At 34.5% G+C, this 18,196-nt stretch overlaps 1 protein-coding gene across 1 annotated transcript; it reads left to right on the top strand.

The window, feature by feature from the left end:
• The first annotated feature begins 766 nt into the window (after positions 1-766).
• LOC144572332 (serine carboxypeptidase II-1-like) lies at positions 767-7,204 on the top strand. Its single transcript, XM_078321865.1, has 9 exons — positions 767-1,274; positions 3,817-3,912; positions 4,212-4,304; positions 4,402-4,487; positions 4,846-5,106; positions 5,651-5,778; positions 6,108-6,203; positions 6,370-6,478; positions 6,834-7,204. Exons 1-9 carry the CDS (start codon positions 863-865, stop codon positions 6,987-6,989), a joined length of 1,437 nt encoding a protein of 478 aa, XP_078177991.1. The 5' UTR covers positions 767-862; the 3' UTR covers positions 6,990-7,204.
• Positions 7,205-18,196: the final 10,992 nt, after the last annotated feature.

The following is an 18,196-nucleotide window of genomic DNA, read 5'->3' as shown; positions in this document are numbered from 1 at the left end:
CGAATTTGAATTCAAAATCATTTCGAACCAAATTCAGTTCGAAATTGAAATAGATTTCAAACCTAAAAGATTAGTTCGAATTTGGTTCGATACAATTCGAACTAGTTCGATTTGATTCAAAATTAGTTCAAAATTCAGAGTAATTCGAGAGGAGACAGAGCAGAAGAAGAGGCGACGGTAAGAAAGAATGCTGATTTAGGCGACGCAGCGGAGGAGCGGACGGAGCGGAAGAACGAAAGTCGGCTAGGTTATCCTGGTGAGAGTGAGAGTGAGAGTGAGAGTGAGAGCGAGGGAAAAAGAATCTGGCGACTGACGACCTCTATTTTGTCATTTTATTGAATATATATCGAATATAAAGCGATATATATTATTAGCTGGGCCTTGGGCCTTCATCATTTTATTCAATATAAAGCGAGCGTGAAAGCGAGAGGGTATCCTGACGACTGGCAAACAATTCGCGAACTATTGAATCGAATCTGCACCGGTTGGAATTCAAAATTGAATTAATTTTGAATCGAACTGTTTTGAATTAATTTTGAACTGAATTACTTTCGAATTGATTTTTTTACAGATGCATACCAATTGGCAACCCCAAACTTATCAAATGAACTAATCTTAATTCCGCCCCTGTGAATAGGATATGGATAAAAACAATTCTTAGTGGATATGGATATAAAAATAGATCCATCCTGCTTGTATCGTATCCATTGACACCCCTAGTCTTGATTGTCATCGATAAAACTTCTAGAATATTAAAATCAATACACAAACCAATCAAAATCGTTCCCAAGCATGTGCTTTTGAGACCACCACCCCCCTGCCTACTCCAAAGCAATCATTTCCAATAGGGGGGTCAACAGCCATGAAACCATCATCCCTACCCCCTTTCTACAAATTTTCTCCATCAAATGCTCTACTATTCCTCATCCATATATTCACATTATCAAGTACAGTATACACGGCACAAGTTGGAACAACAACCGCTGCACAGAATGACCTGATCGACCAATTGCCGGGCCAACCGGGCCCGGTCAATTTCACACAGTACTCGGGGTATGTGACGGTCAATGCTACGGCCGGCAGAGCACTGTTCTATTGGTTGCAAGAGGCGCAAGGTGGGTCCGAGGTGTCAGACTCTGCACCATTGGTACTCTGGCTGAATGGAGGGCCCGGTTGTTCTTCGGTTGCGTATGGTGCGTCTGAAGAGCTCGGTGTATTCCGAATCAATTCCGACGGAGAGACGCTTTTCTTGAATGAGTATGCATGGAACAAAGGTGAAGTTTAATTACTACAACTGTAGTGATAGCTGTTCTTCTTTTTCTTCTTTCAGTTGTGATTTTTATTTGTTTGGTGCTTATTTTGTGACAATAAAGTTCGTTCAACCGATCAAGGTCCCACTTCATAACTAATCATAAAGCACAGCAGATTTATAAATTAAATAAATAAATAAAATAAAAACTGAGAAGAGCTAGTGAATTTGCAAGGTCCGGTCCCTTTTATTTATGGTTGTGAATTTGGATATTAATTTTTAATGTTGAGAATTTTTTACTTTCAGAATAAATTGATATTAAAAGGCTCTGAATGAGCCACGTGATAGAAATTGCTAGTGTTAAGACTTAAGACAGCTCGATTTGACTTGCAATTAAAATAAAAATAGATGCATCATGCATGGCCAACTTGGACTTGGAATGCTGCAAATAATGAGCTAGTTTCTTGATCACTCTTTTCTATTTTTTTTATTTTCTTTTTCTTTTTTCTTTTGATGCATAACATTACATACAAGTATAAATTATTTATTTTGTTTTCTTTTGAGAAGATGAGAAGAATATTCGTCACTTTCTCCCTCCGGCCCCCACCTCCTACTCATAGACTCATAGACTCATAGTCCGGTGGTCCACTAATTGATGAATACCCTTTTTTTTGTTCCTCCTTAATTTTAACTATAGATTTCAAAATTGAGATCCTTAGCGGGTTCATCCACACCTTATTGTTAATTAATTATCTTTTGCCGATTGATTTTTTTCCAAGTAACGTGGAAATGTGCTATGATCGAGTGGCTTGTTTCGAATTCTATTTGTGTTAGATCATCTTTATATATTTTACGGAATCGTAACTTTAATATGACACTTAAAATTTCAATTACAATATTATGAAGAGGAGGGCTCAAATGCCCCATTGCTTTATACTCCAATCGTATCCCAATATATTTATTTTTAATTTCAAAGTTCAAACAAAAGATCTGAACTGCTCAACATGATATCCACGTTAAAATGTGTTCAGAGATCAAATTTTATATTTTTTGAAACTTTTTATTATTTTTATTATTTGTTAAGGTAGGTACAAAATTACTGTTTTTCAAGAAATTATGGACATCTAAAAAAATAATTTTGTACTTATCTTAAAAAAAATAGTAAAAAAATTTGAAAAAAAAATTTAAAATTTGGTCTCCAGTCATATTTTAACGTGGATATATCATATTAAGCGGTTCGGATCATCTGTTTGAACTTTAAAATTGAAGATAAAGATATTGGGTACGATTGGAGTATGAAGCAACAGGGCATTAAAATACTTATTAGTTCCGCAATTAATAATTTATTTTAAAGTGTCACATGAATTTTTAAAAATATTTCGTTAGTGATATGAATATTTTTATCTTTGAGATTAATGTAAGGGATTGCTTTATTTATTAATTCAAAAAATATTTTCTAATTAAGAACTTAAAGTTGGTAAATATAAATGTTTTAAAATTAATATGATAACATTGTTAAATTATTGATGTGACAAATTAATTTTAAAATTTTAAAATTATAGAGACGGAGATGTTATTAAATATATTTGTTCAAAGCGGGCCATCAATCGTTATTTATTTTTGTACTTATTCATATAAAATTATCTATAATGGACACTTCTATTTATCTTGATACTGGCGGAAAATTTGACATGAAAATGACTGTATTGCATTGCAACCGACACCAAAAAATAATAATATTGTATCATATATTTTTTGTTTTTTTGTCTTTAGTATGAAAGCTATCTAAATTGTAATAATAGAGTGAAAAGTTAAATCACTTGCCATAGAAAAGGCGTTTAACAACCTTTTAAACAATAGAAAATGCTTAGTCCCCATATGGAATAAAACGTAAGAGATGAAGGGCTTTTGAATAAATGTCAACACAGGCATCCGCATCCGCTCTCAGTGCCTCTCAGGAGTAACACACGGAACAATTAGTACTGGATCGAAAATAAAAACTCAAATCTACCCCACTTGCCAACCCCAATTCCTTCTTGGGACTTGGGTGCCTGTGTCCGTGAGCCCTGCGGTATTTGGAGTTACGCAGCAGCGCAGGGTCATGATAGCTCGTTATATTCTGTATCGTTGCCATGACTCATGAGGAGTTTGATGAAATGTCTGACACTCTTGAGGTGTTATTTTCTTGTTATAGGGAACTATCACTATTCTTCTTAACTACTATATTTTTACTGCTATGACTTTATATCATGTTACTTCGTAGTTTAGTATATGAAATTACTCATACTATGCTTCTAATTAATTAGCTACCTGACTTAGTCTGTGCCATGAGTTCATGACAGTTCATTGTAAAGTTCTTCATATAATTTTTTTTTTGCCTGGCTTATGTTTTACTTGATGCTTTATTATGTGTTAATTTTTCAATAGAATGTTAAGTTTTTTCTTTTTAATAAAATGTAAACTTTTTTAGTCTTCTTGGACTTGTTTATGATTTTACCAGGCTATATATGACCATTTTCTTTATTAGGCGGTGACACTTGCTGATATTAAATTGTGTTAAATGGCAGTGGCAAATATACTTTTCCTAGATTCTCCGGCAGGGGTTGGCTTCTCCTATTCTAATACAAGCTCAGATCTTTACAAGTTTGGTGATGCTAACACAGGTATGTGTGTGCACGCGCCTGTGCCTGCAATTTCGTCTTGATGCAGTTTGATGTAACTTTGATGTTTTGATTTAGCTGTAATGTAATTCTAATTGATATAGAATAGTGAAAATAATTCATCTTCTTTTTGTGTCTGTTCTCATTTCTGTATGTCTGTACATCATTATTTTTATGGGACAATAGCCAATAGGAACCAGTCGTCCACCTTGCACATTTGCAACGAACACTTAATTTCCTAGGGTTTAGGGATCCAATTATCTGGCTAATAATGTGGTTTATTGGTCGTTATTTTATTGTAGCTCGGGATTCATATGCTTTTCTATTGGGATGGTTTGAGAGGTTTCCCAAGTACAAATACAGGGATTTCTACATCGCAGGAGAGAGCTATGCAGGTAAATTTTCTCCACTAGTCTTTTTTATGCATGTTGATTGTATCTTTTGCACAAACCTATCTTGAAGATTAATCTAAAATTTTAACAAAATTGTTAGGGCACTACGTTCCCCAGCTATCACAAATTGTTTATGAGCAAAACAAAGGCGTGGAGAATCCCATTATCAACTTCAAGGGATTTATGGTAACATGTTTTCCTCTTCGATGTTGTTTATGTGCATTTTTAAATTCTTCCTTTAAATATCAATTAGTTGCCTTTCTTATGGAAGGGATCATCCTTTTACTTTGCTTCCTTTTGTGCTTCTCTAAAATTATGAATATGAAGTGTTAGGCCTGATATATAAGCAGAGTAGGGAATATGAAGAGGACACACATTTTTTTTTTATTGCTATTCAAAATATAAAAGATTGATCTAGTGACATACTAGGTCAGACCCATTTTATCTTAAAATGTTAAGCAGAATACCTACCATAAATCGCACATTTACTGATTTCCAATCACGTATATTTAACTGGAACTACACCCAATCAATCAAATATTAGGTCGGCAATGCAGTTACAGATGACTACAACGATTATATAGGCCTATTCGAGTTCTGGTGGAATCACGGGCTTATCTCTGATGAGACATATCAAAATTTGAAATTGGTCTGCCCAATGGACTCTTCTGAGCACCCCACAAATGCCTGTAATAATACCATCAATACAGCCTATGATGAGATGGGGAACATTGACCCGTACAGCATCTACACTCCCACATGTAAGAAGGCTAGCAGCAAGCACAAGCAACTTAGAGCTGGCTATGTGAGAACTCCTGCCACTATTTATAATCTTCTTTGATGTGTTTAGTTATTAATCTGATAAGGTGGGTGACAGATAGATTACATTGTTACAATAATCCTTCATGGAAAAAAAAATGAATTCAAATTGTCAACATATCTATCAGTTTGAAGGTTTTGATGATGTCATGCGTTCATGAAAAAAAAAGATTTAAATTGTCAACATGTCTATCAGTTTGAAGGTTTTGATGATGTTCTGCATTGTGATTGTCCGAATCGAGTCAGTTTCACTTTTGGTTGGGTTTTCTGTGCATAAAGATGAAAAAGAACACGGGTCATCCTTTCATTAATGTCAAAAATAACTTCTGATACTTTGGAACCGTAGTAGAAAAATCGGGTCCAAATTAATTACTGTTTCAGTTCCAAAGAAAAAAAAATGTTCAGATATACTTCCTGAAATGGTTGACAATCTTCTACTCTTAATTGGGATTCTGAATTTGCTTGATTTTTAAGTTCTGATGCTTTAAAAGGTGATTAACTAACAATGATAAAGAAATGTTTGTACTTAGCGTTTGATGTTTGGAGGTTATGACCCATGCACGGAGAGATACTCTACAGAATACTACAACCACCCAGCTGTGCAAAAGGCTCTGCATGCAAATCTTACAAAAATCCCCTACTCTTGGAAGACATGCAGGTTTGCCCAAAAACAATTAAAAATCCTTAAGAATGTTAATGGTTTGGTCCTTTTTTATTATTACGAGTATGTCAGCGCATTATACTTGGTTTACATATTGTAGTATCTGGACTTGGCAATTGTTAGAATGTCTAATTTGACTCCTATATTACCTAGTTAATTACATTAGGGAAAAAGGGGGAAAAAAAGGTGATATGATTGCCCAGCAAACTGGTAAAATAACTGCTGGCAGGATCTTTCTGAGCTAGCCCCTTTGCCCAATAAAACTTCTATTGCACATATTTTCCGAATGATCTGATAATTTCTGTTTGGTTCTTCTTTTTGAACAGTGATATAGTAGGAGTTTATTGGGGTGATTCACCGAGATCCATGTTGCCCATCTATGAAGAGCTCATCGCGACTGGGCTGAATATTTGGGTTTTTAGGTAGTACAAAATTGTTTGCTTATGACCATCAAATTAGTCAAATATGACATGAAGATGTGAATGAATGAGAGATTGAGAGATCTAGATCTCCTCCAATACTGTACAGTTATTCAAAATTTCTCTAAATCTTGCACTTTCTGACACTTACCATTATTTGGTGTTGCAGTGGTGATACAGATTCAGTGGTTCCTCTGACTGGCACAAGATATTCCATTGATGCCTTGAATCTTCCTACTATCAAAAATTGGTATGCATGGTATGATGGCACCGGAGAGGTACTCAATTCCAACCCGCTAATAAAATGCTGAAATCTTTGCCCCTGCAGGAGCACAATAAAGCCAAGCTATTATATAAAAATTCTTAACAAAAACTCAGCCAAATTCTACTAGTGTCATCAACTAGACCTAGTCAAGATTTTCTTATTGAGTGATTGCACAAGTGGTTATCAAAATTTTCCCTAATGATTTTATTAAACAATAACTCAGCCATTGATTTGTTTCTCCCAAACCATTGATTTTTGTTGATCCTGATTTGGTCAGTGTGTCATCATTTATATCGAATGCACAGTCGTTAACATTTTTAGTTTTTATAGTGACAGTAGCCTGCTTACTTGTTTGGTTTTGCTATCAGGTTGGTGGATGGAGCCAGGTGTACAAAGGTCTGACACTTGCAACCGTAAGGGGCGCAGGCCACGAGGTTCCTTTGCACCAGCCACTTCGAGGCCTAATTCTTTTTGAGCATTTCATAACCAATAAGCCTCTACCTAGTGGCAACAACAAGAATTAAACTTGGAAGCAATTTAAAAAAGATTGGTCATGACAAAAAAATAAAAAAATAAAAAATTGTACTTATTTTTCCTTTCATTTATTTCTGAGAGGGAAATTCTTTATACGAAAAAAAAAGATAAATTACACAGTTCCTTATGTCGCCATCGGAAAGTGTAAATCAACATATTTATTTCAATTAATTAAAAATTTCGTAAGATAGTTGTATTCAAATAATTCTTACTATCGTTAAACCTGTCATCTACATTCTCAAGCCATATTATTGTGTTATATGTCGATCGGCAAACGACGAGGGAAGATTATTAGATCAGAGGTGTTCAGACACGTTTTTACCAACATCTTTAATTTATAGTTAAGATTATTGATCAGTTCTTTAAATAATGGCGGGTAGACATGTCTGTAAGTTTCTCTTAACAGCCATATAAATTCATCAGTTTGTAATCTTAACAGTAAACCCCTAGCATCCACATGATACAGTTCCGAGTGCTTGTCATTTCCCCCGTGCAGATATATGAGAAAAAACAAATTAAAATTGTAATTAATTTAGCGTTATAATTTCCAACATGATACAGTGTTGCAGTAAAACAATTGCACTTGTCATTTTTCATCATTCCTATTTTCTATTTCTTTCTTAAGAAATAGGAACGTATTGTAACGGTTGAGATTTTCCAAAAAGCCACGCAAAATATGAGATATCTCAGAGGATGCGAATTCGATCGGATGAGTTCCCGTTTTCTGTTGTCGAGGATCTTCTGTATCTATCCGTGCGGCTAAAATAATAAAGCACTTAATTGTTAATATAGTGCAAATCTGTCCCTCGACACGGATAACACATAACATCCGCCACTAATTTTCTGGGCTACGCGAGACAGCTAGAATGCATATCCTCTGCATTAACTCAAAAATGAATATCAACCGTATGATTTTAAACGGACTAATTCAATATCTGCTTATGATAATGATATGGAGACTCTTTAATATTAATGTGGATTTAGTTTGTACATATCTTAAAACATATTGGATGGTCCGAATTCATTAACTCAAAAGATTCATTTTTGAGTTAATGTAGAAGATACGAATTCATACAACTGGTACCGATAAAAAAAAGTAACCATTTTCTTACTGAAATTTTTATTAATAGAAAAATAAATAAATAAATATCGATAATGAAGAAAAAAATAATGTAAAATTGAGATCTAAGAAAAACATGATAGTTTATAATGTTTAGAGGAGAATGTTATAAACAATTACAACCCGATTAATTAGTCTGCTCTAATTATTCTCTAATTAAACTGCGAAAAAAAAAATTCTGGACTTTATAGACTATCACGGTCAGAGAGGTACAAGGTTTTGGACTTCATATAAATCAGTTTAAACTGAAATATATCTCAAGTCGAAGTATCTTTATTATTAAAAAAAATCAATAAATCTCTTATCTCTAACAAATTAAAAAAATCAGTTTAAACTGTCCTCTTAATTTGGGAGATAATTTTTTAATTTGTTAGAGGTGAGAGATTTATCAAATTCTTTAATAATAAAGATACTTGGACTTGAGTTATGTTTCAGTTTAAATTGATTTCTATGAAGTCCAGCAATTGTACCTCTTTGGCCATGATAGTCTATGAAGTCCACAACTTTTTTTTTCTGCAGTTTAATTAGAGCATAATTAGAGCAAACTAATCAGACCGTGATTGTTTATAATGTCCTCTGGACGTTATAAACTATCACATTTTTTTTCTAAATTTCAATTTTACGCCATTTCCTTCTCCATTCTCGATATTTATTTATTCCTATTAATAAAAATTTCAGATTTTCTTAAGTCCCATTAAAATTTGTAAATTGTATAATCTTATTCTATGTAATTAATCTTAATATTTAAATGGATATATATTTTCGTGTGTATTGCGGAATAAGGTATTGCTTTTTTTTCTTTTTTTTTTCAAAATATCTGTCTCGTTATAGTGGGAAGAATGAATTTAGTATTTAATATTATTGAGATTCATTATAATGATTTATTCATTCATTTTATGAATTAGGTCACATAATTTATAAATTCCTTATTCGAAAATAAAATAAAAAACGTGCATAGTTCTTATATCGCATACTTCAAAGTTTTTTTAATTTTTTCAAAATGATCATGTTCTTAGTGCAAACACAATATTTCCAATATGAATATGTTTTGTTATCATGCAAAAGATCTCCCAGATTTACAAAACCCTTCAATTTTCAATTATGATAAAGTCATATATTGCTTTGTTCAAATAACATTATAATTAGCTTTTAGTTCAACAGCTTACTAAAATAAAAAAAAATAAAAAAAAAAGCATTTCACTAGACTTCTAAAGCTGGAACAACATGGAAAAATTGCACCGTTATATAATTTTATATAACTTTTAGTATAGATAGAATACATTGATTTTTTTTTTTTTTGTTTCTTTTTATTTGCAAGTTTTTACATTAAAAATTACCCTGATGGAGTTACTACGCCATTTCTTTCGTTTTAAAATAGGATCTAAACTTGCGTGACTTCGACTTTAATATCTTTTAAAATCATGTATTATATCTTCATTCCGTTCATTGTTCTATTTTATGAACATGCAGACTACCGATTTTTTTATTTTTATCCAAAATTTAAATTGAATTTCAAAAATCAACCGAACCGCATTTCAAATTTTAAAACTACCCAAACCGCTAAACGGTTAACCGGACCCTAGGTTCGGTTAACGGTTTAGCGAACCCTTGGTTCGGTTAACCGTTTAGCGAACCCTTGGTTCGGTTAACCGTTTAGCGGACCAAGGCTTTGGGTTTGGTTAACCGTTTAGCGGACCAAGGCTTTGGGTTCGGTTAACCGTTTAGCGGACCAAGGGTTCGGTTAACGGTTTAGCGGACCAACAGTATGGGTTTCGGCTCTATAAATATCAGTCCGACGGAGAGATGAAACCAAAAAAAAAAAAATTGTTGTTTGAGAGACGAACGGAAGAAAAGGAAAAAAAAAAAAAACCGCTGTTTGAGATACGAACCGAAGAAAAGAAGAAAAAAGAAGGTAATTTATTTTTATAATTAATTTGTAAATTATATAAGTTAATTTGAAATTTCGTCTACTGGAGAAGAAGAAATTAAAATATCCAACCAAAATACAACATATTATAACCGTAATATTTGCATATATTATTGTTATTCAATATGTACCACAATTTTTTTTTTGACCAACTTGTGATAAATAAAATAAATTGGCAAATTGTTCATTATTGTTATAAAAAATATAAATCAAAAGTAATGGAGAAAGAATGTTACTTATTATTTAATTCATTATTTAATTTAATAACAAATTACGGATTCTTTTTTTTTGAAAACTTGGTAGTAGCTACCAAGGTTCCAAAATAGTTTAGAATATGACAAAAAAATTCTAAAATGATTTAGAATTGTTTTAGGAATCCTTACGGAGCTCTGACTGTCTGATCAACCGGCTCTTCGATTCAGGTATTTTTTGTTTTTTATTTATTTTAATTGATAATATAATTAATTAGTTCATTTTAAACGGTTCAGAATATTGTCGAAATAATTTAGAATTTTTTAGAACATTCCAAAACGGTGTAGAATAATTTAGGAATATCCAAAATGGTTTAGAATAATTTAGAAAAATGTAAAATGATATAGAATAATTTTTAGAGGTCCAGACAAGTTTTAATTACTTATATGTTGTTATTTTATAAATTGCCAGACCAATCGAAACTAAAAATGACAACCATTTGTGCGAAAATTTTTATTGGAGGGGAAATCCAATACAATGATGACGAGGTCCTTTACAGTACCCGAGCTAAATACTCAGTACCGCTAACCGTGAACCACAATTTTGATTATCTTCAGAATGAGATTTATAAATTTGTTGGGTACAATGCTAGTCAAGCAAATCTGGAAATTCAAGCCAGGTTTAATATGTCCACCGATGGACAACGTGACTATCAATTAGTACCGGTAATGGACCAACAATCGTTCGAATTCATGTTAGGAGTTGTGTCGTCTTTTTCACAAAGGTTACCAATTCTGGAGTTATATGTAGAATTGGAACCGAACTGTACCAGTCAGATTCCTGAACCTCGATCCCGACCCAGTACAAGTCGAAATCCTGTGGATCCTGACCCAATGCCAGTTAGATCCCGACCCAGTACCGATCGGCACTCTGTGGATGTACCAATGAGACACCGACCCAGTATCGTTAGCAACTCTGTGGATCAACCAGTTATACCCGGACTCAGTACCAGTCGAAACTCTGTGGATTTACCAGTTAGACCCCGACCCAATACCAGTCGGGTCCGTAGACAGGTACGTGATTATTCGCATTTACCTGTGGATGCAATTGATTCTGACAGTTTGGAAAGTGGAGATGAGATGCTCTCAGATGAGTCATTGGGTTCCGACGATGATATTGAACCACTCAGCCAGTCGCAATCAAAGTCTCGTCAAACACAATCCCGTCAATCACAGTACCCGATAACTGGTCGAGAAAATATGACACATCCGGTTGATAGTTTCAATGACATATCTGGTTTTCGGCCTGCGGATGTCGATTTTTTCGGCAGCTCAAAAAAAACATTCGATAATCCGTTGGCTAAGGGCGTAGTCTATGAGTCAAAAACGGCTCTAAGGATAGCAATCAATGAGTTCCATCTCGATAAGAACTGTGAGTGCAAGGTTCTTAGAAGTGAACCCAGACGTTACGAGGTGGCGTGCAGAGATGTTTTTTGTAAATTTAAGTTATGCGCCAAGCAAAACGGTCTTTCAGAATCTTGGATTATTACCAAACAAGCGTATCCTCATACGTGCAGAGTATTAGCAACACGTACTGATCATTGTCAGCTGACAGCAGAGATGGTTGCCCTTGCAATTGATAAGACTATTAGAAGGGATGTGTGCTCTCCTATAAATCATATCCGAGATATCGTCATGCAGAAATATAATAAGGTAACCCCCAAGTACAATAAATTATGGAGAGGCCGTGAGCTTGCTATTGCAAATCTGTTTGGGAGTTGGGAGAACTCGTACAACTTGCTTATTCCACTATTAGAAGCCATCAAAAGAAACAATCCAGGAACCAAGTATTGTGTGATCTCGACCCCGATTGATGGAGAAACTGACAGGCTTTTCCACAGAGCGGCATGGGCATTTGGAGCTTGTATTGCAGCGATACCGTTCCTCAGACCAGTGATTAGTATCGATGCATGTTTCATGTCGGGACGGTACCAAGGAAGGCTGCTGATGGCATGTATGTACGATGCCGAAAACCAATTACTTCCAGTGGCTTTTGCAATTGTGGAGAAAGAAAGTGCTGACAACTGGGGTTTTTTTATGAGATGGTTGAGGCTGGAAGTAATTGGAGATAATCGATTCTTTTGTGTCATATCGGATAGACATTTGGGAATTAAAGCCATGTTCCAGGATCCAAATCTCGGGTGGGATGAGACTACCGATCAATGTGTGCACCGGTATTGCTCTCAACATGTTGCCGAAAATCTCTACAAGCACGTGGGGCGTAAGAGAGAGGTTAGCGATAGGTTCATAGCTGGAGTGAACAAATGCAAACCTAGGAGGTTGCAGGAGATGTTACAAGACTTTGAAATTGGTTGTCCGAAGGCTATCGACTACCTTAACAAGGTGGGTAAGAGGAACCCTAATGATGAAGACGAGCTTCCATGTCCGGAGAAGTTGTATCAAGCAGAGGACGGAGGTCACCGATGGGGGATAATGACAACAAATGGGTCAAAGTCACTGAACGCCGTGTTCAAAATTAGTCGGCGATTACCGGTTTCAGCGGTCGTGGAGGACACGTTTTATAAGTTGAATAAATGGTTTTTTGACCGATGGAGCAAAGCTCAAATGAGATTTCAGCATGGTCAGGTGTGGTCCGAAAGGGTAACCCAGTTATTGCAAAAGCGTATCGAAAAAGGAAGGGACATGACTGTGATTCCTTACCGTGGAAGACATGGTATTTTTGAGGTCATGGTTAAGGGTGAAAAAATACCAGTAAGGCGTAATCAACCGAGACTTGAGTATACTCGTAGGGATTTCGGTTATAGGGTTGTTGTTATGGACAACAACAAGGTTGAATGTGAATGTCAGAAGCCTCAACTGACCGGCATACCATGTTCTCATTTCATGGCAGTTGTCCGCGAAATGAGATATGATGAAAATTTATACGTCAACCCCTTGTACCGTATGTCAATAGTGTTACAAACATGGAGTGGACATTGGGAACCGAAAGGCAACCAATGTGAATGGCCTGCATATAATGGCCCGAAAATTATACCTGATTCGAATCTGATCAAGAAAGGACGGAGACGACACGACCACATACCGATGGAAATGGACAGAATGCGTGGTCGGAGACTCGGACACCAGCCTCATCGTGAGACAATTGATCGGAATGCTGCAGGTATAGCTGATCAATCAACTATAAATACATGTTTTAATTAAATTCACAATTTAATACATGCTCTACACTACATGTAGAGGATGCAACAAGACATGCACAAGCAGCGGCAGAGCAACCGGCAAGAACAAATACAACTGTTTGGCGCACCATCGGACAACATTTCAATCTGCGTCGTAGAAATTAACTTGTGTGTTATTTTATTTGTATATGTTTAGAACTAATTCATTCTGTATGTGTTGAGAACTATTTTAATTTGCTGATTTTTAAATTGTAGACGATAAAGATGAACAGTAACAATCGAGAAAAGACCGAGGAAAAGAAAAACAACTGTCAAGACCGAAGAAAAGAAAAGACAGAGGAAAAGAAAAACAACTATTTTGAAATATCTGATGATGATTTTGTAGATAAAAAGGTCTGGCTAGCACGTCCTATGGGAGTGATAAAAAAGACTGGCTAGCATTGTTAGTAAGTAGGTTGTCAATTTAAGTTTAGTTCAACTATTTTATTTGTATGTGCTAAGAACTATTTTATTTGTACGTGTTGAAAACTATTTTAGTTTAGAGGAGGCGGTTACGATGAAATGGTTAAAGTTACAGATAACCAAAATAGATAACTTTTACAGACATAGATAAAAGATAAGTAAATAGATCAAAGGCCGGGCATGTCTGGGTACAAACTGGACGACATCAGGTCCAAGATATATGCACGGACATACCTAGCAAAATTCAAGACAAGGTGAGTACATTATTGATAGGCTAAAGAACGGATAAATTGATATATATATATATATATACTTACCACTTCAGCGTATCCTCGTCGCGTTCTACTGGTAGATTCTCAAATCGTTCACGAAACTTAGATTTGAGGAAAGTCAACTCCATGCTTTTTTCATTTCTCTCAGACCCCCGTTTTTTCAAAAGATCACTCTGCTCATGCTCTTTGATTCCTAACAATTCGAAGAGCCTGCCTTTTGCATTCCTCCCGTCTGTAGTCCCCGTCACTGGGACTCCCGTAATGGGCAAACCCCATAAACAGCTGACGTCCTCCAAAGTAACTGTAATTTATCAAATTAAAAAATATAAATTTCTTCATTTGAATTGTCAGTAAATTATCACAAAGAACAGATTTATTTGAAATGGTTTCGAAGTTAATACCTGTCATCTCTCTGAATGGAAGATGAAAGGTGTGTGTCTCGGGACGCCACCGCTCCACAAGTCCGTGTATCAGCGCCGCATCGATTTTTTTGTGAGGCATGCATGCGATCTGGTATAAACCCAATCGAATCAAGAATGGCGCGTATGCAGCGTGGTACGCGGTCATGCAACGGTAGTGCTTCACGTTTATAACCTCATTTTTCTACATTACCGAAAATAAAAATTAGAAATTAAAACAAGATGATATTTCTGAACAATTCAGAAAAAAAGAAATAAGTAATTGCTTACCTCCTCAGAAGCCTGACACACCCTGTGACTGGTATGCGGTATCCACAACAGATCACTAAAAGTATCCCGCGCCATAGGTACTTCATCATTGATTTCGTCTGTCATGCTACAAAATTAATTCAAAGTTAATTCATTATTTTCAAAAAATTTAAACTAATCTAAACCGTTTTGGATGTTTCTAATTATTTCTAAACCAATTTGGATTACCTAAATTTTCTAAACTATTTTACACTATTTTAAAATTTTCTAAATTATTCTAGACCGTTTTTGAACTTTTCTAAATTATTATCGACTATTTTGGAACTTTCTAAATTATTCGGGCACCACTTTAAAATTTTCTAAATTATTCTACACTATTTTACAACTTCCTAATTTATTTTTCACCATTTTGGTATTTTACAAATTACTCTAAACTATTTTGGAACTTTTCTAAATTATTCTACACTATTTTGGAAGTTTCTAAATTATTTTTCACCATTTTGAAATTTTACAAATTACTCTAAACCATTTTGGAACTTTTCTAAATTATTCTAAACTATTTTGAATTTTCTAAATTATTTTTCACCATTTTGGAATTTTACAAATTACTCTATTTTTGAACTTTCTAATTTATTTTTCACCATTTTGGTATTTTACAAATTACTCTAAACTATTTTGGAACTTTTCTAAATTATTCTACACTATTTTGGAAGTTTCTAAATTATTCGGGCAACACTTTAAAATTTTCTAAATTAATCTACACTATTTTGGAACTTCCTAAATTATTCTACACTATTTTGGAACTTTTCTAAATTATTCTACACTATTTTGCAACTTTCTAAATTATTCAGGCAACTATTTTAATTTTTTCTAAACGGAACTAAACCATTTCATAATAATCAAAACAATATTCCAAGTAATATTCCAAACAAATTCTAAACAATCTTCAATATTCCAAACAATATTCCAAACAATCTTAAACAATATTTCAAATAATCTTAAACAATATTCCAAATAATTTCAAACAATCTAAACAATATTTCAAATAATTCTAAACAATCTAAACAATCCAAACAATATTCCAAATAATTCTAAACAATCTAAACAATCCAAACAATATTCCATGATTCTAAACAATCTAATCAATATTCTAAAATATTCTAATTAATATCATAAACTATTTTAATATTTTAAAAAAAAAAAAACCTGATTAGTCTCTGAAACTTCTTCTCTCTTCTTCCCGCACTGATGCAACTCTTTCTTCCCAAATGCAACACTCAACACTCAAACTCAAACTTAAACTAAAATTCAGCAGCTCCACGTGTCGTCACCCCAGCCTGCATGACCCCCACGTATAAAAATAAAAAATATAAAAAATAACGTGGGTTCGGTTAACCAATAACCGGACCGATGATTTACAGCCACGTGGCGACACACCCTACATGACCCCCACGCGTCTAATTTAAAAAAAAAAAAAGCTGGGTTCGGTTAACCAATAACCGGACCAGTCTTTCCGGTTGATAGCTAACCGAACCAAGGGAGTCCGGTTCACGGTTAACCGAACCCGTCTTCATCTTTCCGCTAAACAGATAACCGGGTTTTTTGTGCTGGTCCGGTTAACCGTTAACCGGAAATTTGGTCCGGTTAACGGTTAACCGGTTTGGGTAGATTTCGAATTTCACAAGCAAACCGGTTGATTTTTGAAATTCAATTTAATTTTTGGATAAAAATAAAAAAATCGGTGCAGACTACATGGTAAAAAGGTTGTACTTTCCTATTTGATATTTAATGGACATGAAAACAAAAAAGTAAACTATATATATCTTTTATTTATTTAGATCTCCAAAATTTGGATTTATTCAGTAAACATTAATAAAATTACCTAAATATATCAACTAACTCTTTAATATATATATATTTTTAATATCTTGTCCGGCCAATTTTTTTTGTAACATTTTATGTCTGCGTAAAGTATAATTATTTTTCTTTTGACCAAAAAAAAATCAGTTTAATTATGCCATCCTTTTTCTAACTTGAACTCCTATATATTCACAATTAGAAAACAACAGCTTTTATACGGAAAATGACCAATGCATGAAATTCGCCCAACAATCTATACTCGTATATAAAACTAGTATTTTGCCCGTTGCAATGAAAATATATTATAAGAGAATTAAAAAAATTCATACAAAATGATATATTTTTATAAAAAAATGTAGATTAAATAACAAATAATGCTAGTTAAATGACATCTACAAATAAATAAAGTTCCTTAAATGATATATTGAATGATATATATGTTATTATTATTTTTTTTATCTTTTTGACATATTTTAAAAAAGAGTAAAGATGTTGCTCCCCTTAAATTTGTCCCCTATCTGCCCCCCCCCCCCCCCCCCTAACAATCTTCTTTTTTTGTTCCTTCGCGTGGTCAAAATCCACCCTCTTCAATCTTCTCTTAGAAATTAAAAAAAAAATTCAACACAACTCAAAACTCACCCTGTTCTTCTCCTCTACTGTTCGCCACCATCTATCCACGCCGACAATTGTGATGGCGGTCGAGATTCGCCGAGGCAAGCGTGGTGCACCGTCGAGATCCGGCGAGGAGAGCGTGGTGCACCGTCGAGATCCGGCGAGGAGAGCGTGGTGCACCGTCGAGATCCGACGAGGAGAGCATGGTGCACCGTCAAGATTTGGCGGAGAGAGCATGGTGCACCATTTGAGGGGGTCCATGCTAGCCCAGCAAAGGTTGTTACAGTGGAACATATGAATATTTTATTAGTTAGAGATGAATATTTTATTTGTTAGATATGCATACTTCATGTTAGATATGAATACTTCTTGGAAGAGATGGAGTGAGAGAGACGAATCTGACTTTTGAATGTTGAATTGTAGAAATTATTTCGAACATGTATGAATACTTCATTAGTTAGATATGAATACTTCATTTGTTAGATATGTATGAAGAAGGGTCTAACTTTGAATTTTGAATTGTATAAATTATTTCAAACATGTATGAATACTTCGTATCGTCAGTATGAATACTTCATTTGTTTAGATATGAATACTTCTTTAGTTAGATATGAATAACATATTGATTTGCTGTAGTGGTCCCCAATCTTAGCAAATGTCGCTTTCAGACAGTTGCGGTCCCCAATCCAGGTTGTCACAAGACGTCAATGGCCCCCTAGTCGTTATTGGTCCCCTCCAACTTGTGTTTACATATGACGAATGGTTCTGATAATAAATATGAATACTATACATTCGTATGTATGAATACTATACATTTTGACTATTAACTCAGAGTATAAATACCTCCATATCAGATGTTGGAGTCAGTTAGTGGTCCCCTGTCAA

This window comes from Carex rostrata, chromosome 20, assembly GCF_964058835.1.
Source record: "Carex rostrata chromosome 20, lpCarRost1.2, whole genome shotgun sequence".
Taxonomy (NCBI): Eukaryota; Viridiplantae; Streptophyta; class Magnoliopsida; order Poales; family Cyperaceae; genus Carex; species Carex rostrata.
Note: the sequence above shows the minus strand (reverse complement) of the source record. Positions and strands in the feature narration are given on the sequence as shown.

Coding starts and splice junctions, on each gene's coding strand:
- LOC144572332 (XM_078321865.1), top strand. CDS start 863: ATGAAACCATCATCCCTACCCCCTTTCTACAAATTTTCTCCATCAAAT. Junction 1,275..3,816: donor TGAGTATGCATGGAACAAAG/GTGAAGTTTAAT, acceptor GTTAAATGGCAG/TGGCAAATATACTTTTCCTA. Junction 3,913..4,211: donor GTTTGGTGATGCTAACACAG/GTATGTGTGTGC, acceptor ATTTTATTGTAG/CTCGGGATTCATATGCTTTT.